Source organism: Rhinatrema bivittatum, chromosome 12, assembly GCF_901001135.1.
Source record: "Rhinatrema bivittatum chromosome 12, aRhiBiv1.1, whole genome shotgun sequence".
NCBI lineage: Eukaryota > Metazoa > Chordata > Amphibia > Gymnophiona > Rhinatrematidae > Rhinatrema > Rhinatrema bivittatum.
Genome location: NC_042626.1, coordinates 17,536,237 through 17,559,983, shown reverse-complemented (window position 1 = coordinate 17,559,983; position 23,747 = coordinate 17,536,237). Strand labels below are relative to the sequence as shown.

The following is a 23,747-nucleotide window of genomic DNA, read 5'->3' as shown; positions in this document are numbered from 1 at the left end:
TTGTTCTGGGGTTTGTTGTCTGCTGAAGACTTGACTTGCTCTGCCATGTACCCCATCTCCTGCCCATCGCGTTTAGGGCTGTGAAACTGACCTTAGACTTGGAACCACCTGGCAAAGGTGAACAGGCTGATGCAATACGGGTTTTTGCCCTTTGCCTGCGTGGATTTGTAGTTCTCATTTTCTTAGGGAAATCCAGAATTTCAGCTCCACGCATGGCAATAGGAGGGGGAAACCCCCTCCTCCTGGTTGCTGCTGCTGCTGCTTTTATTTTTTCCCCAGAAATATTGTGCCGTTGTAAAAGAGAGCTCTGCGCTCCTGCTGTACCTGGAATGAAACTCCCCTGGCTTAACAGTAAAGCGGCTTTGGGCGGGTCCTAGGGGGTCATAAATGGAGCATGGAGATTGCCGTGTGACTGAAATGTTGCGATGGCGCATGGTTAGGGTTTTGCCATCTCACCTGTGCCAACTTGAGCGAGCCGAGCCAGCCTTGGCTTTGCTGCCAGTGCACGCAAAGCCAGGGCTGGAGCTGAATGAGGTAAGGTGGCGACACCCCCCCCCCCCCCCTAGCCATGCTGCATGAATTACCGGATACCTCGGTTGCTTTCCCGTCGCGGAGACTCTGCTACGAGCAGCAGAGAGCAGATCCTCCCTTTTGGGTCCTGTCCAGGACAAAGCAGTTGTGTTTGCTGGAACTGCTGGCTCGGAGGGCCCCATCCCTGCCTCACACACCCCTCAGGTCCGTTTTCTAAATGTTGGCTTATTAGAGGGGGGGGGGGGGGGAAACAACCGGGCCATTGTGTGCCCCACAGCTACTGGGAACTGTGGCCGGATGATTTGCATAAGCAACTTGGCGCAGGCTCTCGCCTCTTTCTGAGGGGGTTTGGGGGAGAGGGAGCTGAGTATTGGGTTTTGTGTGCTCTTTGGGAGGACGTTTGGTTACTATGGTGAAGCTCATTGCTTTCACATCCTGCCAGCAGAGACAGAAGGGGGATTGAAGCTAACAAGCCCTCTTGTCCGTCTTGGGTCCTGGTGGGGCCTGGACCTCTCTCTTTCTCCGTCTGTGGCAAGCTTTAGCCTTCGGCAGTCAGGCTCGTGAGCTGCGTTCTGGGCCCGGTCAGACTGACCCAGCGGATCAGAGCCGAGGAGCTTTGGTTTAGGGACAGTGCACAGGTGCCAGTCTGGGCTGTATCCAAGAACATGTGAAATTCTCTTGGAGTCCGTTTTCTGGAGGGGGCAGAGCAGCTGGATTGGGCAGTGAATGGGGAGCTCTGTAATACCAGCCTTTTTTTGTACTGTAGCACGCTCTGCATTGGGTTCACTGTCTCAGCACACGCTCACTTGTCCCGCCCCCCACCCTCATCCCCTGGCATAATTGCCTTCATTTTCCTTCCATCACCCCGGTAAGGGGTGGGCATTTTTCAGGACACTAATTTACCTGCATATTGGCTTTTCAAATGGACCTGGCTATGTAATCAGGTGACGCGTGCTTCCTCCTGACTGAGCTCTGAGGCCCAAGGGAGAGATGATCCCTCCATCCGTTCCAGGAAATGTACAAGAAATGAAGTTATTACTTATTCATAATCATGAGATAGCTTTGGAAAACCAGAAAGCAATGGGACATTTTGATTGGCTAAGAGATTTCCAAGGTGTGATGACACATCAGGATGTAACCAAGGTCTCCGTGCTGCATGCCAGGATTACAGTCAGAGTAGACACCCAGGAGGTGTTGTGTTTAACACAATGATGTTATTTGTACCTCCATCCCCTGAGCCCTCCAGTCCTAGAGGTGACAGGCTCTGTATCCCTGCTCCCATTCCCCGAGCCCTCCAGTCCTAGAGGTGACAGGCTCTGTATCCCTGTGCCCATCCCCTGAGCCCTCCAGACCTAGAGGTGACAGGCTCTGTATCCCTGCGCCCATCCCCTGAGCCCTCCACTCCTAGAGGTGACAGGCTCTGTATCCCTGTCCCATCCCCTGAGCCCTCCAATCCTAGAGGTGACAGGCTCTGTATCCCTGTCCCATCCCCTGAGCCCTCCAATCCTAGAGGTGACAGGCTCTGTATCCCTGCTCCCATCCCCTGAGCCCTCCAGTCCTAGAGGTGACAGGCTCTGTATCCCTGCTCCCATTTCCCGAGCCCTCCACTCCTAGAGGTGACAGGCTCTGTATCCCTGTCCCATCCCCTGAGCCCTCCAATCCTAGAGGTGACAGGCTCTGTATCCCTGTGCCCATCCCCTGAGCCCTCCACTCCTAGAGGTAACAGGCTCTGTATCCCTGCTCCCATTCCCCGAGCCCTCCAGTCCTAGAGGTGACAGGCTCTGTATCCCTGCTCCCATTCCCCGAGCCCTCCAGTCCTAGAGGTGACAGGATCTGTATCCCTGTGATCATCCCCTGAGCCCTCCAGTCCTAGAGGCTCTGTATCCATGCGTCTGTCTCCTATCATCCAATCCTAGCAGTGTAAAGCTCTGTACCTCTCTGTTAGTCTCTTGATGTAACCTTTCTTTAGCTCTTTCTGCAGGATCCGTCCCCAGCTGTCAAAGGAGAAGATTGAAGGATGCCACATCTGTACGTCTGTGACCCCGGGGGAGCCTCAGGTGCTCCTGGGAAAGGACAAAGCCTTCACCTATGACTTTGTCTTTGACCTGGACACCTGGCAGGAGCAGATCTACACCACCTGCGTCCTGAAGCTTATTGAGGGCTGCTTTGAGGGCTACAATGCCACTGTGCTGGCATACGGCCAGGTAAGCGCAGTGTGGAACCTCACTCGGTGCCTTTACCCGTGGACAGCACCCACTCTTCTGAGCCACAGCGACCTCTCACTTTACGCATTCATGTTTCTCCATTTTATACTTTGCACACGTTTTTTTTTTGCTTTCAAGCATCTGCTCATTTTGCAGAGCATCCTATGGTAACCGTGCAGCACGCCCCTTGGGCTGCTGTCCTGCTTATGACTCGGGCCGCCGCCGTCCTCCTGGCTGGCACGACCATGCCCTGTTCCTTTCCATGATGCCCTGCCTGAAGAGGCGCTCTCCAGGCCAGTTGTATGTGGAGCTCCAATCCCCATCTCGCCCCCGCGGTTCTCCATGGCACTGCCGCTGCAGCCGTGCTGTTTCTCCCTCTTCCCTCTCAGTCTCTAAGCCTTTTGGGACAGGGAAGCTCCCTTACCTGCTGTCCCCGGTAGGACTTGCGTTAATTGCGTTGTCCGGGAATATTTGCAGCCTTCCGTTGTGTTGCAGTGTTTGTCGTATGCCAGGTTTTTGCTTTGAACTGAATTAGGCGCACCCGGCTGAAGTCCAAGCCCTCTCGCCTGTAAGGATTGGGTAACGAATCTGCAGACGCTGTGGCATGGGGGGGGGGGGGGGGTTTGAAAACCCTTCGCTTTCTTTCCCAGTACTGGCTTGACTTTGTAGACTGTATCAGGGCCGCTGAATAAAAATAAAATGTTTCTTAATAAAGAAAAGAAGCAAAACAACAGATGAGGGTCAAGGCCCTCAGAAGCTACCGAGTTTTTTAGAGGCTCATTCTGGGTAAATGTGATTTTACTTGATTGAAAATTTCCGAAGAGCTGTTCCCTTCATGACACCTGGCCCCCCCACAGCTCTGCCAGAATGAGTTAAATGATAGCGCCCAGCCCCCGCTAAGGGTCTGCACGGATCCTGATGAATCCCCCCTCCCTACCTCTGCTCTCTCAGACAGGCTCCGGGAAGACCTACACCATGGGCACCGGCTTTGACATAAACATGTCTGCGCAGGAGCAGGGCATCATCCCGCGGGCCATCGGGCACCTCTTCAGCGGCATAGAGGAGCGCAAACAGAGGGCGAGGGAGCAGGGCATGCCCGCGCCGGAGTTCAAGGTCAGCGCGCAGTTCCTGGAGGTAGGTCGGGTCGCGCTGCCAGGGGCGGGTGCTGGGGAGGGTCTGCGGCACGCAGAGGCTGCGCTGCGGCACAGAGCCGGGGATGGAAGGTAAAGAGGAGACTGACGAGAGAAATCCGGGGTTTCACTGCAAGAACCGGCGTTCGAGAACTCCATGAACTGCAATGCCGGCTCCGCCACGGACTGTCTTTGACCACCACGGCCGTGCCGTTTTATCTCCCTGTGCCTCAGCAATCCCCCCAGCTGTAATTGGCTAATAACAGTAAGTTTATCCTTGGGATAGGGCCTGTGTTTGTGACAGTGGGTGGCCAGCGAGAGAGAGAAGTGCTGATCAGGCCACCTCCCTCGCAGTGCACCAGGGTGCGCTGGGAGCCCAGAACGACGGAGAGACCCAGCAGGACAAACACAGACCGAATGAGAACGTCCCACGCCAACAGCAGCAAAGCTAGCAGGTCCCCCTGGGACTCTTCTGGAACTAGGTTTGGCGAGACAGAGGATCAGGTACCAAGAAATGCAGTCTGAAACCAGGAAAAGGTGGGAGAAAATGTTGTTGGGCACCGTCGACCTAATTAACGAGAAGTTCCAGGCTCACCCTTCTACGTTGCTTGTACATATTACACCCTGTGAACTGCAGAAGTACGGTGCAGTGGTTAGGAAGCCGCAGGAGCAGTCGATCTGAGAGGGTGAGCTGGTGCCCTGCAAGCCCTGGCTCGAGAGTGACGGTCATTCCTGTGGTGCTATGGCCACTGCCCCACAGGATGCTATTCTCCTCCCACCCCGGGCGGTCCCACGCTGCGAGAGTAACACCCCCCCCCCCCCCCCCCCCCCCCCCCCCCCCCCCCCCCCCCCCCCCCCCCGGCAGATCTGATCTCCTGCTCTGCTGAAAGCCAGCATTTTCTCTTTCCATAGACCTCTGCTTGTGCAGGGAGCTGGAGTCTGGAAAACAGCCCTCTGCACCTTCCCACCTCAGTTTCAGCCTGCGTGCTTCCTTATTTTAGCCTTCTCGCTCTTGTGCACTGATATACTTTAGTTTCATCCTTTTTTTTGGGATGGGGGGAGAATATGTTGTGGGTTTTTTTTTTTTTTTTTTTTTTTAATGATTTTAAATGTCCGGCCCTGCTGCTAATTCTGTGTCCATGCGAGCACCTCCGAATGGTTAAGCGCTGGGGGCTGATGACCTTCCTGGGCTAGTGTTTTTATAGAGGGGTGCTCTGACCTTCCCCCTGCCTTGCATGCACTTCTCTCCTCCTCCCTTTCTGTTATCTGTGCATCCTCCTCCTTCTGCTTTGTGTGATCCTGCTGAGCTTGCTGGATTAAGCCGTTCCTCAGAGGGGTAGGGACACTGCTCCTCCCCCCCCCAGCCCCCCTCAACCCTATTGACTGCTTCTGTCTGCTCTGCCGCCTTCCCTTCCCGCCCTGGTGATCGTCCTTCTCCTTGCACTCTCATTCCACTTAAACAGAGAAGTTTAAAATAAAACGGGATGCTTAGTCTGAGAATAAGCTGCTTGAGCAGAGCGTCGCCGATGGCGGCCTGAACAGTGAATAGTAATCGGCAGGTCAGAAGCTTAGAAAAGCCGTACTCGACGGACAGGAAAGTAGCACAGTCACCTTGGAGAAGGTGAATTCAGAGATGTTTCTAGAAGGCTGAGGAATGTGGGGCTCTGCCGGTGAGAAGGTCCTCTGTAAAACGATGCCTGGGATCCGTCCTTTTGTGAATGCATTCATTTAAAAACATCTCCTCATGTTCTGGATCCTGATTAGGGTACAGGACTGTTTTCAAAGGAGCGAAGGAAGCATTTTGTTGCTGCAGAGTTAGTCTATTAACCAGAGGCACACGGGGATATAAAGGCTCAGGGTCCATGGCAGAGCTGGGATTTGACCTCCTCTTTTCCCCCCCCCCCCCCCCCACCCCCCCAGGGGCTGTTCATGAAATCTTGTTTTCTGCATTGATCCCCCAGCATCTCCCTTCTCCTGCCCCCCCCCCCCCCCCCCCTCAGGGGACGGGTCTGGCGTTCTGGGCCATCCGTACTGACTTCAGCACAGAGAGAGGGAGCCGGCACCACTCGAAATCAGAATGGCCGTCCGATGGGACGTGCTGTCCCCCGGCGTGGAAATGTTTGGCTGGTGCTTTCAGGAGTCCTGGCCCGTAGCTGCCTCTATGACCCCTCCCTATCTGTAAGAAAGGGTTGCAGGGCAGTTGATGACCTGGACAAGTATCGGCCAGGCCGTGCCCAAGACTGCACTTACTGACTGCTCATTGTTTTTTGCTTCTGGCAGACCTACAAGGAATTAGTCACAGCTCTTCAGCTCTTGGGGTTCCAAGCCCGGACCAGATTCTATGCGATCAGAGCATCTATAAGATGCAGGGGAATCTTCTAATCTATCATATTAAGCTTTGATCTCTCCAGCTGCCAGGTGGCCTCTCATGCGCCTGTCGTACTACAGCATTCATCAGCATTATAGCTCTGCCAATGCACTTCCCGTCCCGACCTGCAGCATCCCCTGCTATTACTGTACTGAGACCCACACATACCTCAGTTCTGATCCGCAACACCCCTGCTATTCCATCAATGAGACCTCCCTGTACAGCTCCGCTAATGCACCTCATTCCTGACCTGCAGCAACCCTGCTATTACAGTACTGAGACCCACACATACCTCAGTTCTGATCCGCAACACCCCTACTATTCCATCAATGAGACCTCCCTGTACAGCTCCGCTAATGCACCTCATTCCTGACCTGCAGCATCCCCTGCTATTACAGTGCTGAGACCCACACATACCTCAGTTCTGATCCGCAACACCCCTGCTATTCCATCAATGAGACCTCCCTGTACAGCTCCGCTAATGCACCTCATTCCTGACCTGCAGCAACCCTGCTATTACAGTACTGAGACCCACACATACCTCAGTTCTGATCCGCAACACCCCTACTATTCCATCAATGAGACCTCCCTGTACAGCTCCGCTAATGCACCTCATTCCTGACCTGCAGCAACCCTGCTATTACAGTGCTGAGATCCCCCGCCCCCCCCCCCCCCCCCAGGTTGCCAATGGACCTCAATCCTGTCTTGTAACAACCCTAAAACTTTCATCCTTTCTCTGGCTCTCACCCCATCCTCTCTCTCCCTGCCCATCCTCCCCTAATCCCAGCTGTACAATGAGGAGATTCTGGACCTGTTCGACAGCACCAGGGAGCCTGATTGTCGACACCACAAGTCCAACATCAAAATCCATGAAGACACAAATGGCAGGATTTATACCAGCGGCGTCACATCACGACTCATCGGCTCAGAGGACGAGGTGGGTTGGCGGAGCAGCCAGATCCATGCATGCTGGTACTGGCGGGGGTGGGGGGGAGGGGAAAAGCTTCTAGGGTGCATCCCGGTGCTGTTGGCGGGGGGAGAGAGAGTGCTTCTTGGTATGTGGGGGCTGTCGCAGAGACTCGTGAGGGTTCCTGGCCAGGGACTGCAGGGCATGCCTCGGGGGGGGGGGGGGCATCTCACCAAGCAGGGGCTGTGCCCAGGAGATGCAATTCATACTTCTCATCCCCCCCTCCCCAGTTTTTATGCTAAATTAATACTTGAATGCTCTGTTGCTAGATTTGCTGTTGACCCTTTCTCTAGGCAGATAACACGGCAAATGCTCTCCATCACGCGTGGCAGCTGGCACCTGCTTTTGTCTGTAGGTACTGTTTTTCAATGTAGTGAAATGCGACCTGTGCACGTCCTGGCCCTGGAACGACTTCTCTTAAGTGCTTTCAGCTGCATTGAGGGGAGGGTTGCTTTCACCAGCCAATTTGTGCAGGGGAATTATCCTCTTTACTAGTACTGTGTGTGTATGTGTGTATATATATATATATATATATATATATGTATGTATATATATCTATATATACTGAGCTAGGAGCCAATTTTTATGTTTCAGAGCTCACTGCCAGCAGATGTCTTACGAGGTGCTCTCACCAGCTTTTAGAGGAAAAAAAACCCGAAATGGACCTGCTAATGCAGCCGGGCCCTAGATAAAGGTGCTGATTGGCCTTTCTATAGGGTCAGGAAAGAAACCCCCCCCCCCCCCCAATTCCCCTCGCAGCGCAGGGACAAAGGCTTTCAGGCCGATGCAGGATGCGCACGGGAAAAACGGGCGCTCGTGATTGAGTGCCCGCTGTCCTAACCCGCGCCCACCCACCTCTCCCGGGCGCGTGATGCAGTTTGCTAACGAGCTGCTGCGTTGCTAGGGGAAACCCCGCAACCCTAGCGCCACCTCGGCATCCAGGAGACGTGGCTGCGCGTGGGTTAGGAATACGCGCGCTCGTAAACTGAGCGTGCGTTTTCCTAACCTGACCGCCTCAAGACGTTTTTATTTTAGATTTTTTTTTTTCCCCCACAGTTGCTTTCTGTGCTTCCTCCAACTTGATATCGACACAACATTAAGTCGGAGGAACCACACAAAAGCAGAATTTTCGGCTTTTTAGTTCAACTTTTGGGACTCCTCAAAACTAACGCCAGCTCCGGGGCTGGCGTTAGTTTTTGAGAGTGAAAATGAGCGCGTCGGGCGCCCGGTTATTTTTTTTACATTGGGGGAGGGTAATAGCTAATAGCCTCTTGAACATAGCGCTCATCGCATGTGAATGCCATTAGCCATGCCCTGCGTTTTGGAAGCTCCGATCCCCTTATTGCATCAGGGATTATGGACACAGGTCCAACCGCTGGTTACCTGTGCGCTAGCCTGAGCACACGGTAGGTATTGCATCGGCCTGTTTGACTCTTCTTCTGGTTTAACTCAGCAGGAGTGGTACAGGGACATTCAGGAGAGGGCTGGACCTGCTCAGCTCCTGGTCTTGTCTAAATAACTCATTCACTAAAAAAAAACGTCCCTGCAACGTGATTACAGGACCGAACAGTTCAGCTACAGTCACTGCTGTTTCTCGACAGACTCGTTATTTCAGAATTGAATAGATTTGAAAAGATCCTAAGAGTTCCATATTCAATAGCATTTAGCCAGCTAATAAGATAGCCTGCTAGGTTTGGGGCATTCCAGGGGCATAACTGGGAGGAGTTGAGTTAGCAGGCTCAGTGTAGTCAGGCCAAAGTCCTGTCCTAAACCTAGCTGGCTGTAATAGCCAGCTTAACGTCAAGATAGCCGGCTTTAGTCAGTAGTGAGGCTGCAGTATTGAATATACCTCCAAAGTTAACTGGAAAAGTTTATGTGGCTAACTTTGCTATCTGGACTGTGACTGAATATGGACCTCAGAATTTCTTAAGAACAGCACACCGGGCTCAGGAATGACAGAGGATCTAGTTTGATTGCAGTTCTAGGCCGACATCCGCCTTCAGAAGGCCTGGATGCACCTTCTCCCATGCGATTCAGCCTCTGGGCAGTTTAGGATTTTGTGTGCTGTAATAACAGGAAGGGAAGGTGAGCAGACTGGATGGGCGATTGTGATCTCTCTTTCGTTGTCATATTCTTTCTGCGATCACGCAGGATGCCTCCTCTGTCCCTCTGATGTGCTGTGGACTCTTGGCTCTAGCCTTTTCCCTGTGATTCTCTTTTGCAGCTGCTCCAGTGCCTGAAGCAGGGAGCCCTGTCCCGCACCACCGCCAGCACCCAGATGAATGTGCAGAGTTCCCGTTCGCATGCCATCTTCACCATCCACCTCTGGCAAATGAGGGTCTGCACTCAGGCGCACCCGGTGAGAAACCACACCCGCTGTCATGCCTTCTACAAGAGGCAGGCAAAAAAAACAACAAAAAATGCCATCCCGCAAACATGGGTCCAGGCCTGTAGCACATCCCCCCACAGTGGAGGGGAAGCAGAAGAGGAGGGTGGTCCTAAGAGGTCTGGTTTTCAGAGTAAGCAAAGTCTGTAAAAGGGGGTTAGCAGGTTTGATGGAGAATGATGGAGTGTGGCTTCAGGAGAGAGAAAAGATGAACATATGGAGTATGGGGAGGAGCTAAAGCTTAAAAGTGAGAGTGTGGCTGAGGAGGCAGAGCATACAGTATGTGCCAAGTTAGGAGAGTTACCTCTTTACTTATTTGATTTATATTCTGCTTTTTGGCGCTTCAAAACAGATCACATTCAGGTACTTTAGGTATTTATTTAATAACTTTTATACTATCACAATGGTTTACAGAGTTTTATAATAAATAGTAAAAATAACAGAGTGTAATAATACAATGGAGCATAAAAATACATGATTAATAGAATAAAATATAATAAGATCAAAAAAAATAAAATACTGGAGGCAGCTGTATTCAGTAAAAGCGTGAATGGATAACATAGTCATAAAGTCAGGACTGAAACAGGAAAGCTCTTAAAAGAATCATGTTGGATCCTGCTGGGCCTTTGTAAAAAGCCAGGTATTTCCCAGTCCTCAGAGGGCTTACAATCTGAGGGCCCAATTTTAAAAAGCACTTTATTCGAGTAAGTGAGCTTTTGAAAATTGCTATAATATGCCATTGGATTTTCCGTGGGATTTGCTTGCATAAGTGCACTTGGGTAAATGGCTTTTGAAAACTGCTATGATATCGTTACATTTATGTACGCAGCTCCTTTGAAAATTACCTCCGTAGTTTGTATCTGAGGCAAAGGAGGTTAAAGTGATTTGCCCAAGGTCACAAGGAAGGGGCAGTTGGATTTGAGCCCTGGTTTCCCTGGTTCATAGGCTGTTGGTCTTGCCGCTAGGCTGCTCCTCCACCGTGCACGCTCAGCAGGACAGAAACGTCCTTGTCAGCCATGGAGACCTTGATTCATTGTGCAGAGTTATAGTGTAAGCCCTACTTTTGTCAGCTACATTGGCTTCTGGTGCGGGCGAAAGACATTTAAACTGTTGGCAGTCCCTTTTTGTGTTAAGGGGTGAGGGGCCCCTGCATCTTGTCATCGGCCTAGCACGGTGGACGCCAGTATGTGAACTTGGCTCTTCCAGGGGTGCTTGCTAAGGGTTTCTTCTTTTTGAGAAGCCTTTTTGTTTCCATCATAGGGCTGGGGGCTCTGCATTGTCTAGGCTATCGCCCTCTCTGTAATTTCCAGGGTATGCACGATTATGTGGGCATTGGCGCAATAATGATCTCATTGTGGTTTCATTGATTCATTTATTTATTGATACTATGTAAGGTGATTGTATCCGTTGTTTTTGTATATAACATTTGTTTGTCCATTGCTGCTTTTATTTGGGGAGGCAATATACAGATTTTAATAAATACCTCTGAATCCTGCCTTATTTTTTGGGAGGTGGGGATGCCACAGTTTCCTCCTTCTCCTCTGGGCTTCTAGCTCAGTCAAAACCGGCCTCTGTCGAACAATGGCACCATGAGCCTTCATTTCCAACTAAATCAGGGATTCCCCCAGATAATCCAGTGATTGTGGTAAGGGGGCACAGACTGCAGCTCCCTCCATAATGCGGTATATGTGCATCCTAATTTGACTATGAAGTGTTGCCGTTGAGTAATGGCTTAGACCTCCCCCCCCCCCCCCCCCCCCATCCATGGCTCTGAATGCTGCCTCTGCAGCATCCCCAGCACTGGCTGACCCCGAAAACAGAAACTGAGCTCAGGATTTGAACCTGCAGCTTTCACATGGCAGTGCATAGCTCTGCTGCCGAGTCCCGATTTCTGAATGCATGAGCCGGTGGCCTCAGTGTCCCATAGATTTCAACTGCAGAGATGTTTAGGGCTTGAATTCTCAGTGGTGGTGTATAAATAGCCTGGCTAATGTCTTATGTTCATGTAACGTTTGGCTGTGTAAGGCCAGTCTAAGCATGTGTTCAGCATTATTGGGGATAACCCTACTCATTGTTATCTTCTAGGGCCATGGCAAAAGCATAGAGCTGGTTTGTGGCAGGGGCACATATTTCCCCCCTCTCGCTGTGGAGCCGGCCTCAAGCAGGGACATGCCTTGGCCACGTAGTGATGCATTTTGCTGTAAGCATGTCATTGCTGGTTTTATTTATTCGTTCTTTTGCTTGCAGGCCAGCAGTGAAATGAACGGTCTGCCGGAGGGGTCTCAGCCTGCGACGGAGTACGAAACTCTAACGGCCAAGTTCCATTTCGTTGACCTGGCAGGTTCCGAGAGACTGAAACGGACGGGAGCCACGGGAGAGAGGGCCAAGGAGGGCATTTCCATCAACTGTGGCCTGGTATGCAACCGGCACCTCTTGTTCGTTGCTTGTAACCTTTCCCCTGGGCAGCAGCAGCGTTAGGCTTCCTTCACAGACACACCACAAAAGTATAACACGGGCAGTGCAAGCGTTCATTGCAAAGTTTATTTTTTTATTATTATTTAAATGAGCGTCTCACCGAAAAGGTACGTACACCTTACAAAGCGATGGGAACCCATGGCTGCCCATTCCCTTATTCTTCCTGAAGGGGGTCTTTGAAAGTTGACATTACAAAGCCTGGCATAATGAGCCCAGCACTGCGGTTTTATTCTTAGGGGGGGGGGGGGTTTTGTTTGTTTTTTTTTTACGTTTTTAATATTTTTCTTTTGATATTGTTTTAAATTATGCTGTGCATTTTGCTTGCATTTTTATGTATTTTGTGTTGAATGAGTTATTCACCTTGGAAAGGCAGATGAATCTCCAATTAAATTTAAGTCTGTGAAAGTTTTTTTTAGCTCTGGGTTTGGATTTGCACGGACTAAGGACATTGTTCTTTTAAAGATTCACGGTAGGCTGCATCACCACCTCAGCCTGGCCAGCCAGCTTGGTGTTCAAATGCAGGAGATTGCAGTCATTTAGAAGTGCTGATTGGATTGTGGAGGCAGAAAGCTTCAGATAAGCACAGAATCACAGAGGATGGGTAGTTACAAAAGAAAAACCTGAGATTACCTAGGTTCTACTGTGGCATTACCCAATGAAGTAAATTGGGCAAATGAGTTGGCGTTGGGATCCTTATCTGCCATCAGATTCTCTCTTCCTATGTAAATGCTCAGAGGATAAATTTTCTGTATGGAGGCGGAGTTCAGATACGATTTAAAAAAAAAAAAAAAAAAAAAAAAGAAGCTTATTGTGGAAGCTCCATGAAGGTGATTTACCCAAAGTGGGATTATTTGAACTATTTTGGCACTAGAATACCTATAGTGGCACGTTTACCTGATTGGGGGGGAGGGGTAGGGTTACCACTCATCATAGGTCAGCTGAACAGGCTGATCCAGCCCTGGTTTTGCCCTATTGTATGCATGACCTCGTACTTCTGATTTTCCCATTGGCTATTGTAATTCTCCTCTGTCAGCGTATCCCTGCAGCTGTATGCCTCATAGAGGGGTTAATGAATGGGAGTTCTCTTTTTAATGAATGTTCAGGTGTTAACTTAACATGGAACATGCTGCAAGTATACTTATGAAATGTTCAATAAATTGTTATATGAGAAAAAAATAACGACCGATCCTCTTACCCCACTTCACTGTGGCTTACATTGGCTCCCTGTGAAGCAGAAGGATTTCGATGTTTGCAGCATTATAATCTGGCAGGATCACTTCACCAATTTATGGGCCTGATGGACACTGAGATCCGCTCCACAGACCCCGCTAAACACTGTGCTGTTTCTTGCTTTTCCCCTGTGCTCTGGAGCTCGAGCTTCCCTAGAGATTAGTATAGAGTTGAATTAGTTAACTTTTCGGAAGAAGAGTCAAGACACAGCTCTTTGAGCAGGACCTTTGCGAGTTAATTCGCCATTTTTCTGACTTAGACAAGAGTATCTATGAGGGGGAGAGGGTTCAGAGATAGTGGATGAGGAGGGCCTGGCCAGTTTTGGCAAGGGGATTGAGATACAGTTTATATTTTTTCTTTGTTGGTTTTTGGGGGCACTGCTTTGTTTGAAAACTAGTTGTGAGCATTATGTGCAGTTTGGCTGAACCCTTGACTGCTGTGTGTATGATTGATGCAATGCGTTACAGATGGGGAGGAGGAGATGGTTTTGCCACATAAGATGGGTAATCAAGTGTAAAATCAATCAATAAAATAAGAATTATTAGTCCCTGCCTGCCATGAGGCAAAATCAGGACTCGGTCGGTCTGGTTAATTTGGTTTGATACGGCAAACCTGCAGGGGGGGGGAGGGGTGGTGTTCCTGCCATGCACAAAACTGCTCTTACGTTCTCTCTGCCCTGGGCACAGTAAAGACCTCTCTCCTTGTAGCTTTTGGATATGCAAATACAGGCTGTGAACTAACCCGGCAGGGAACGTCTGTTTTGGTGGCAGCTGGCCTTGGGGAATGTCATCAGCGCCCTGGGAGACCAGAGCAGGAAAGTGATCCACGTGCCCTACAGAGACTCCAAGCTGACCCGACTGCTCCAGGATTCTCTAGGAGGGAACAGGTAAGTACCCTAGCCAGTAAGGGTTGCTGGAGCCCTCCAGTATTTGTGAGCAAGCCGTGGTGCGATCCGTGCATGTGTGCTCACCGTGGAAATGCATGGTGACTCCCAGGATAAGAGTGGCATGAAAAGGCATAAGGAGATAAGTCTTCCCCTGGTGAGATCCAGGTGGAGAAGGACAAACAGGAGCCTGGTTCACTCTGGGCTTCGCTCTTGTGCTCTGATCCCTTCCAGCCAAACCCTCATGATTGCCTGCATCAGCCCCTCCGATCGGGATTTCATGGAAACGTTGAACACCCTGAAATACGCCAACCGCGCTCGAAACATCAAGAACAAGGTGGTGGTGAACCAGGATAAGACCAGCCAGCAGATCAGTGCCTTGCGGGCGGAGATCGCGCGCCTCCAGCTGGAGCTGATGGAGTACAAAGCGGTAAATGGGCCTGGCCAGGATGGGGGAGTATCCTTACCATTTATTTATTTTTTACAGTCCATTACTCTTTCCACGTCATAGACCAGCAGGCGGCACTTCTGTGGTCTGATTTCTTCCTCATGCAGCCGTACCAGCCTGGTTCCTGTGGGATTTCATGACCACTGCCAGATCAATCTGGCTCCGTGCTTGAATAGGAAATCACCAGGGAAGGGGCACAGAGACGAACTGGTGGGGGGGTCTCGGTTCCCTCTGAGCCAGTGTTAACCTCTGCCCCGGCTCTGCATTGGGCGCGCTCTTTCCTGCTTTACCAGTACGGCGGCGTAATGGTACTGGGCCCAGTGGTGGGGAGGGAACGGTAATTCAGAGTAAAGATGAGAAATGCAGGAGAAAAACGGAGCAGAAAACAGGACTTCTTGTTTAAATAATTAATATCACCTTCGGCACTGCAACATGGAGCTGCTCGTACTCCACCTTCCGTAACCGATCGTGAGGACGCATTTCAAAGCCATTTGCATTCCTAAATCGGCCATCTGACAGTCGTCCTTCCTGGATGTGGCTACAGATGGGTTTGCCTTTAGCAGCACCGAGGCACAGCATTCCTGGGAGTGGTGGGGGGGAGGGTGGCACGTGTGTGTGTGTATCTGGGGAGGGGGGAAAATACCCGTGCAGATGACTCTTACAATCTTCCTGCGCGCCTACCCGGCAGAAATTCTACCCCCATAAAAAAAAAATCAGGTGTGGACGACCACCCGCACGGTAGCCCCCACGAAGAGTTTCAAAGCAAATATCTGCCCATGTTTCATTTTGAGAATTGGTGCAAACCCCCTTGGTGAAAAACACGTGCAGTCTCTCCCCCCCCCCCCCCCCACCAAGATAGACAATTTGAAAATTGTGTTGTGATTTTCCCACCCCCCTTCCCCCCTCCAGGGCAAGCGGGTGATAGGAGATGACGGCTCGGAGGGCTTCAGTGATTTGTTCCATGAGAACACCATGCTTCAGAAGGAAAACAGCACCTTGAGGATGAAGGTGAAGGCCATGCAGGAGGCCATCGATGCCATTAATTGCCGAGTGACCCAACTCATGAGCCAGGAGGCCAATCAGATCCTTGCCAGAGCAGGTAGGAGGTGGCTGGTTCCCTGGGAATGTGTGTTGGGTTTTTTTTGGCCATGGTGGGAGGGGGAGGGAAGGTATGAATGTGGAGTTGGTTCTGCCACCTTACTATCTGGGACCCTCGTCTAACTTTGGGGTAGGAGTAGGAACCCAGCGCAGGGTCTGAGACCGAGCATGAGCAGAGACTCTGGGATTAAGGGGCTGGTGGGGACTAGGAGTGTTCAGAGCTGCCAAGATACTCTCTTCCAGGAGGGAGACTGTGGCCAGACTTGGTCTTTAAGATCATGAGAGGTCTTGAACGAGTAGATGAGAATCGGTTATTTACACTTTCGAATAATAGAAGGACTAGGGGGCATTCCATGAAGTTAGCAAGTAGCACATTTAAGACTAATCGGAGAAAATTCTTTTTCACTCAATGCACAATAAAGCTCTGGAATTTGTTACCAGAGGATGTGGTTAGTGCAGTTAGTGTAGCTTGTTTCAAAAAAGATTTGGATAAGTTCTTGGAGGAGAAGTCCATTAACGGCTATTAATCAAGTTTACTTGGGGAACAGCCACTGCTATTAATTGCATCAGTAGCATGGGATCTTCTTAGTGTTTGGGTAATTGCCAGGTTCTTGTGGCCTGGTTTGGCCTCTGTTGGAACCAGGATGCTGGGCTTGATGGACCCTTGGTCTGACCCAGCATGGCAATTTCTTATGTTCTTATGTATCCCCTGATTCTGCTCCTTGGATTCAATGCTGCAGGTCCCATACTGCACAGGATGTGGTTGTCAGAAATCCAGACTGGCCTAAAATCTACCTCCTGGAGCCGGGTAACTTGGCAGCTGGGGGTGTGAATGGACCTGGGGTAGTTGATGAGTGATGGAAGAGCTGGGGCTAGCGAGGGAGTGAGGAATGGGAGGAAAGGGACTGGGTGAGTGGAAGATCGATAGCTGGTAGGTAGGCAAGGGATGACGAAGGTGAGATTGAAGACTAGAAGGGGGTGTGTGCATTTCTATGCAGATGGGGAGAGGCGTTTCAGGGGGTGGCGTCTGGGAGGGGGCTGGGACTTGTCCGTATAATGTTTTACCTAAAAAAAAAAAAGTGCGTGCACAAATTTACTTGGCAAAACTATACGCAGCAAGCAGCAGGCGTGGGACCTGTCTCCTCTGGTTTTATTGGACCTGGTTCACCCGGCAGCTTTGGTGTCTTTTGACCGTGTAAGCTGGGCATGAATCAAGGCTTCTGCGGAGCTGCCTGGCTCCTCCCTAAAGGTTCTCGCTTTGCATCTCTCCTTTCTCTCTGGCTCCAGGGGACGGGAACGAAGAGATCGGCATCCTCATCCAGAGCTACATCCGAGAAATTGAGGAGCTCAGGTAGGTGGATATCGAGCCCCGTGCCCTGCAGTCTGACGATCTCGCGGCAGGGGATCTTTTCTCTGCTGAGTTATGGGGTGAAATCGTCCTGGGATAGTAATGGGGGTGCAGTTTTCAAAGCCACTGGTGACCTGCCTGGTTGAAAATTCCCCCTCCCCACCAACCACCTCAGAGTGCTAAAGGGGTTTCCATAGCGGGTGTACATTTGGCTGGATTGAAGGAAGGCTTCTTCTGGGTGGGATTTCAGAGGAGCACAGGATTTTCAAACCTTCGCACTGTGTTTTTCCATAGAAAGTTTGCCTGTGCGTAAGGCGGGTGCAAAAGTCCCTGGGTGCTTTCTACCCCGCCCGGTTGTTTTGAAGGGGAAGGTAGACGCTACTTTCCTTTTGCGTGCAGGTGAGCACTTTGAAGGTTGGCCCTCCGAGGTAGATGATGGTAGAGAGAAGGCCAAACCGTCTGTCCAGTCATACCTCGCTGCAAGGGTTATGTGCCAGCTGCCCGCCCTAGAGGCTGGCGTGCCCTGAAGATCTCTCTCCTTGTTCACTTCAGTTTTTGTCGTCTTCCTTTATGCTATCTTGGGTAGATGAGTGCACAAAATCCCCCCCCTCCGTTCACCCCCCCAACCTTTCCCATGTCTAACCAGGAGGCTCTGTAATAAAACAGAGGGTCACGTTCAGCCAGTGGTCGCCAGCTTTGTCCCGGTTCAGTTTAGTTTATTATCTTAATATAGTGTTTTACTAGTAAAACAAAATCAAAGCCATTTACAGAAGAAACCACATTTATAATTAAACCAATTGTACACCACATATAAACACAGCAATACGACACGAGATCCATATTTAGAAGCCTTTAGACAGATAACTTGGAAGTCATCCAACTAAATTAATATTTGGGCACCTTGCCAGTTCTGTTTTAGCCAGCTAATAAGTTAGCTGGATAAGTTAGGGGCATTCTGGGGGCATAACTGGGAGGAATTGAATTAGCCAGCTAAGCTATGTGGCTAACTCCGATATTCAAAGGTAGCCGGCTAAGTGTGGTTGGGCTGAAGAGCTGCCCTAAAGTTATCCAGATAAAGTTAGCTGGCTGCCTTCAGTAGTGCGGTTGCACTATTAAATACACCTCCAGAGTTAGCTGGATACGTTCATCCTGTTAACTTTGCTGTCTGCACTGTGTCTGAATATGGATCTCTGCATATACAGTTGGGTACAAAAATGTAGGCACCCCTGGTCCAATTGTATGTTTCAGTGAATCTCTTAAGTGAACAGAGGCTGACGCGGCCACCGCGTGCTACAAACATGACGGCTTTCTGCAATTTTTAATGCAAGGTCACTGTTTATTTGCTGACTTTAACGGACTGAAAGTCATTTTTAAAAAGTGCATTGTCTGCAAGGTCCACGCGTTACGAGCACCCGTATACATTACGAATATCACAGGTTACTGAAATATATCCCCAAAGTGTAGTAGAACAAAAAAAATGGAAGCGACCCGGGAACCTTTCCTAAGGCAAGGCTGAAGTTAGATTTGCCGCTGGCTGGGCTCTGTGTTGGGAGAAGTATTGGTAGAAATCTGAGCATTCGCTTTTTTTTTCTTTCCTCCTGCGAAGGACGAAGCTGCTAGAAAGCGAAGCAATGAATGAGTCCCTCCGTCGCAGCCTGTCCCGCGGGGCCTCCAGGTCAGCGTATGCCGCGAGCTCCTCGCTGGGCCTGGGCTTCAGCTGCCCCTCGGCCCCCGTGGAGACGGAGGTCCATGATGTCATCAGACGGGCGAAGCAGGACGTAGAGAGCCTGAAGAGTACGGAAAGGAGGCAGAGGAGGAAGAGGTAACGGGGCCCACAGCTAGCAAATGTGTCTCTCGGGCTGGTCAGAGCTGGGGATACCGTGGAAGTAACTCCTGGGCTTGCTGCTGAGCTGTTTCCCCAATAATCCCTGCACCCGAGTTGCCTGTAGCGTGAAACTACCGAGTGGCCTAAGTTAACCTTTGGAGCCGTTTGAGAAAGAGGGGGGCTGTCTCGCTTTACCTGCCAGTGATGGGAAGGAGGTGGTCTCTCTTGGTTAGCTAGGGGAGGAGAGGGGGCTCTCTGTTAACCGTGGGGGGAAAGGGGGGGGGGGAGTGCTGCAGAGGTGGCTTGAGCGCAATCCAAGGAAGGGGAAAGAGTGCTTAACTGGTGGCCCTCCAGCTGCACCTGAAAGGTCGTCTTGTAGGTCACTTGATCTTCTCCAGAGCCAGAGAGCCTAGAGCTTTAGTGGTGGCATCTGGGAGGGGCCTGGCAGGAAGCGCCCACCTCGCTGACCTAGATCTGGAATCTGTCAGGAGATTCTCACGGAGTGAAGGACCCCCCCCCCCATGGGTGCCATCAGAGGTACAGATCTGCACTGAGTCTTTCAGCGCTCCAGCACCTTCCAAGGGGGTTTGCTCCTGTGTTAGAGACGGAAGAAGGTTGTTTTTATGTGGTTTGTTTTATTTTTAAAGAGAGTATTTCTGGGGGGGAGGGGGGAGGGCTGGATGGGGGAAGGTCAGTGGTGCTCCCCCGGCACAAAGTGTGGAGCTGTGCGGTCCTCTGGTGGAATGCGGGCTGGGACGAGGCTGGGTGCATTGGGCTAATGTCCTCCTAACCTATTTTTATCTCCTGTAGCCCAGAAAAAGAGGCATTCAAGAAGAGGTCTAAACTTCATCAAGAAAATGGAGACGAAACAGATGAAAATGAAGCGGAGGAGGTGGGAAGGAAGAGAGGATCATAGCTAAGGGGAGAAGTGCAGTGTGGTTTTTTTTTTTTTCTTTTGCAGCTTCTAGCATAGACAGAGACCAGGCTGTAGGACACAGGTGCTCTCCCAATCTCTGGGGCATTCCAGATGTGGCAGAGGAGGACCCCCTCCCCCCTACCTCCCTAGGTGGCCCTCTGGGGGTGGGCAGCTCCGGTGCAGAGCCGGTTTCTCCGAGACCTCCTAGGGCGCTTCCAAACCCCGGCAGCTAGGACGTGGCGGGAATCTCGCAGCCCGCTCGCTTATAATAAACCAAAGAGAGAGACCTCTTACTGCCCGCCCCCTCCATCCATCCGTCTGTCTGATTTCTGCTCCCGCAGGACGAGGAGCACGAGGAAAGTGACTGTGAGGAAGAGGATGGGCGACCAGATGAGGAGGAAGACTCAGGGAGTGAGGGGAGCCTGGCTGACTCCGACTCCGACACCGAGGAGAAGGGTAAGGGGGAGCCTTCGACCACCTCCACAGGGGCGAAGCAGAAAACCTTTTCCCGTGCCGGTCCCTCCGTCTTTGGTGGGTAAAGCCCCGCCGGTGTCTGCCGCGACTTTGGTTCGGAGCCTCTGCCTGGTGCAGATTCTCCACGGCAGGAGCCGAAACTGCCCGCACCGGGGCAAACCTCACAAGCACTTTTACCCGTGGATAATTTTTTTTTTTTTTAGTCGGAAACGACCGCGGGTGGGGTTGAGGAATCGAAGCTGTGCGTTCAGTTCCTCTCTCCATGGGCGGAGAGCACGCGTGGGGTTGACCGATGTGTGCATGCTTTCACCCGTGGGTGGCTCGGGCAGTAACGGGAGCCCGGGTTTCCACGGGTAAAATGCCACTTTTACCTGCAGAAAAGGTAAAAGTTTTTTTTTTTCTCTACCGCAGTGAATTTGCAGGCGGATCTGGCCGACCTGACCTGCGAGATTGAGATTAAGCAGAAGCTGATCGACGAGCTGGAGAACAGCCAGCGGCGCCTGCAGACGCTGAAGGTGCAGTACGAGGAGAAGCTCATCCTCCTTCAGAACAAGATCCGGGATACCCAGCTGGAGCGGGACCGGGTCCTCCAGAACCTCAGTAAGGATGGTGGGCCCTCGGCCTTCCCACGTCACACTCGAGGGGGGGGGGGGCGGGGACTGCGCTCTAGCGCCCCCCCTCGGGATGGGTGCCAGGCGCGTCCTGATCCTCGGTAAGAATTCCCCCACCTTACGGGGAGGCAACTGATCCGGGTGGGCTCACTGAACAGAAGCTACCCCGAGAAGAGGTCTCTGCATTCAAAGGCTTTCCCCGGCTAACGTTTGGAGTTCCCAGGCAAAAGCCGAGATGTGACGGTTTTCCCCATCTCCAGCTGAAGTTTTACATGCAGCAGCTCCATTGGCAACATCGAGCTTTGCTGCTTTTGATCCAGCTGTGATGCAGGAGTTCTGGGAATGGGCTTAAACGTTGGTCTGTGAGCGCAGATGTTCAGTGCTGCCCGGCTGAAATTAGCCAGGTAAGTCTCTTCGGAAAAACACCTGTGCTGAAGTTATCCGGCTAACTTCACCTGGGTACATTTGGTGGCAGATTTATCCGGCTAAACGCCATCGAATATCCAAATAAAATACCCTGGTAACTTGTCCTCTCGCCGGACCTCTAAATATCCAAACTTGACATGCACAAATATAATTTGATTTGACTTTATCAGCGCCAGATTAAGGATTGGGTCAAAAAAAAAAAAAAAAGCTTGCAAAAGAAAAAAAAACAACCCCAAAAAGCCCTACTTAAAAATGTATTAATGGAAGCAATGACTTTCCAGTGCCCCCGATTGTGAGGCCTGTGAGGACATCTGTTGTGTATTACAATTAGTCTCTGCTGCTTTTTATAAGTGCATGCTGCAAGGCTGAATACTGAGCCACTGTCCAAGGTGCCTGGCGGATTTCATATAATCACTTCTTACTTATTTTAGGTTTGTTTTTTTTCATTATGTTTACTTGCTACTGATGATTTTGTCTAAAGCAAGCAGGGTTCTTGGCGCTTTTTTTTTTTTTTTTTTAATATCTTGACCTTCAAAAGCTTCCTTTCTCCTGTCTCCAATATGGCAGCCAATAATTTTAATCCAGAGAAATATTTTTAATTCAGGTTTTTCTCCATAATTATACATACAAAGAGCTCACAAAAAGTGGCATAATTTTTACCTGACCCACTCAGGTGTGCACCTTCCCCTCTTCTCTGCTCCTCTGAGAGATTGCTTTCACTTTCAAGGCCCACTGACCTCCAGGGCCTCCCTGCTGACTTCGTGATGATGCACCAAACTTTTCACCAGTCTGCCTGAGTCCTGCACACCAACCTAGGTCAGGCAGGGTGAACTGGCATGCCCAGGATCCAGGCACAGGCTTAGTTTGACCCCTTGACTTCTTTGCGAGAATCACTTCCAGGTCGCAGTGGGCTTCGTTAGCAGGTTTGTGCTCGGGCTCTTTTCTGCTTCACCTCTGCCCCGTTGAGGCTTTTCCATCAGTTGACGCCATGTCGTAAGGGAAAGGCCTAGCTAATCCTGGCTTTGCCCCACTGCATGAATGGGTTTGTAGTTCTGGTTTCCATTTTTAAAGAAAGTCCATGTTGAGTGTGCAGTGGGGCGAAACCAGGACTGGCTTCGCCCGTTTCTCTTGTCCTGGAACCATTCGGCAACCTAAGAGTCGCCATTCTGCTTCTGTGGCCACAGGCACCATGGAGTGTTACACGGAGGAGAAGGCCAACAAGATCAAGGCAGAGTACGAGAAGAAGCTGAGGGAGATGAACCGTGACCTGCAGAAGCTGCAGATGGCTCAGAAGGAGCATGCCCGCCTCCTGAAGAACCAGTCGCGCTACGAGCGGGAGCTGAAGAAGCTGCAGGCCGAGGTGGCCGAGATGAAGAAAGCCAAGGTGCGTCAGAGAAGAGGCTCACGGGTGGGAGGGATGCCTGCCTGTCTGCAGGATGAGACGCTGCATTGTGACCATGATGTCTCTCTCTGGAGAGGGTGAGACCTTCATGGAAGGTGACCTTGAGGTCTCCCTTTGCCAGCAAGGGCCGAGTGATGTCTGTCCGTCCGTCCATCTCTTGGTGGAGGGGATGAGATGTTGCTGCAGTGATGTCCCTCTTGGAGGAGGGGGTTGGGGCATGGTCAGTGAGACAGTGTGACACACACTGACCAGGAAGGATCAGAAGCTGAGTGACCATGCCATGTTGAGAGGGGGGTCAGTGCATCACGGCGTCTGTGCCAAGGGCGGGATTTGGCTGTAATGTGGGACACTGCCATCCGTCCACCTCCTAGGGGGGCGGGAGAGGCATTGACAGTGTCACCTGTCCCTTTCTTTCCTTTCTGCAGGTGACGCTGATGAAGCAGATGAGAGAGGAGCAGCAGCGCAGGCGAATGGTGGAGATGAAGAGGACCCGGGAGATCGCTCAGCTGAAGAAGGAACAGCGCAGGCAGGATGTGAGTCTGGGGAGGCCGCACAAGCAGCGGCCCCGATGGCTACACCCTGCACCCTCTCTCTTACCTTAACCGATAAGAACGTCGTCTATTTCTGGAGCACGTCTGCCTCCCCCCCCCGGTGCCTTTTCTGTTTACGCCTTGCTCTGCCGTTTACGCACGGGCCTCGGGACTGATGATTTCCTCTCTCCTGCTCAGTTCCAGATCCGCGCTCTGGAGTCTCAGAAGCGGCAGCAGGAGATCGTTCTACGGAGGAAGACCCAGGAGGTGCGTAATGCGCGTGCGGATTGGGTCGACGTAGGGGACCGCCGGAGCCCAGCCGGCGCCAGGCTCGCTGAAACTCCAGGGAGGTGCAGCAGGGAACTTTCCTCCCGGTGCTCTGTAGCCACGCAATCTGGGCAGCCTGTTGGACTGGAGCATCCCCCCCCCGAGGTGGAACCACCACCCCCTCTACGATGGCCAGTAGCCACTGGAGTTCAACCACAGGGCCTCTGT

General features: G+C 51.3%; 1 protein-coding gene across 5 annotated transcripts in view; it reads left to right on the top strand.

Moving 5' to 3' along the window:
* The window catches only part of KIF21B (kinesin family member 21B), a 79,774-nt gene that overhangs the window by 19,274 nt on the left and 36,753 nt on the right, over nt 1–23,747 (top strand). For 4 of the 5 annotated variants that reach the window (XM_029573114.1, XM_029573112.1, XM_029573115.1 and 1 more), the window contains exons 2-17: nt 2,501–2,735; nt 3,687–3,869; nt 7,021–7,170; nt 9,425–9,559; nt 11,834–12,001; nt 14,062–14,177; nt 14,409–14,604; nt 15,532–15,721; nt 17,008–17,071; nt 18,675–18,890; nt 19,704–19,785; nt 20,151–20,265; nt 20,695–20,883; nt 22,505–22,704; nt 23,148–23,255; nt 23,451–23,519. In XM_029573114.1, the coding sequence (XP_029428974.1) occupies nt 2,501–2,735; nt 3,687–3,869; nt 7,021–7,170; nt 9,425–9,559; nt 11,834–12,001; nt 14,062–14,177; nt 14,409–14,604; nt 15,532–15,721; nt 17,008–17,071; nt 18,675–18,890; nt 19,704–19,785; nt 20,151–20,265; nt 20,695–20,883; nt 22,505–22,704; nt 23,148–23,255; nt 23,451–23,519 (2,416 nt within the window). The remainder of the gene's footprint in view (nt 1–2,500; nt 2,736–3,686; nt 3,870–7,020; nt 7,171–9,424; nt 9,560–11,833; nt 12,002–14,061; nt 14,178–14,408; nt 14,605–15,531; nt 15,722–17,007; nt 17,072–18,674; nt 18,891–19,703; nt 19,786–20,150; nt 20,266–20,694; nt 20,884–22,504; nt 22,705–23,147; nt 23,256–23,450; nt 23,520–23,747) is intronic. The other variant, XM_029573113.1, reaches the window with a different exon arrangement.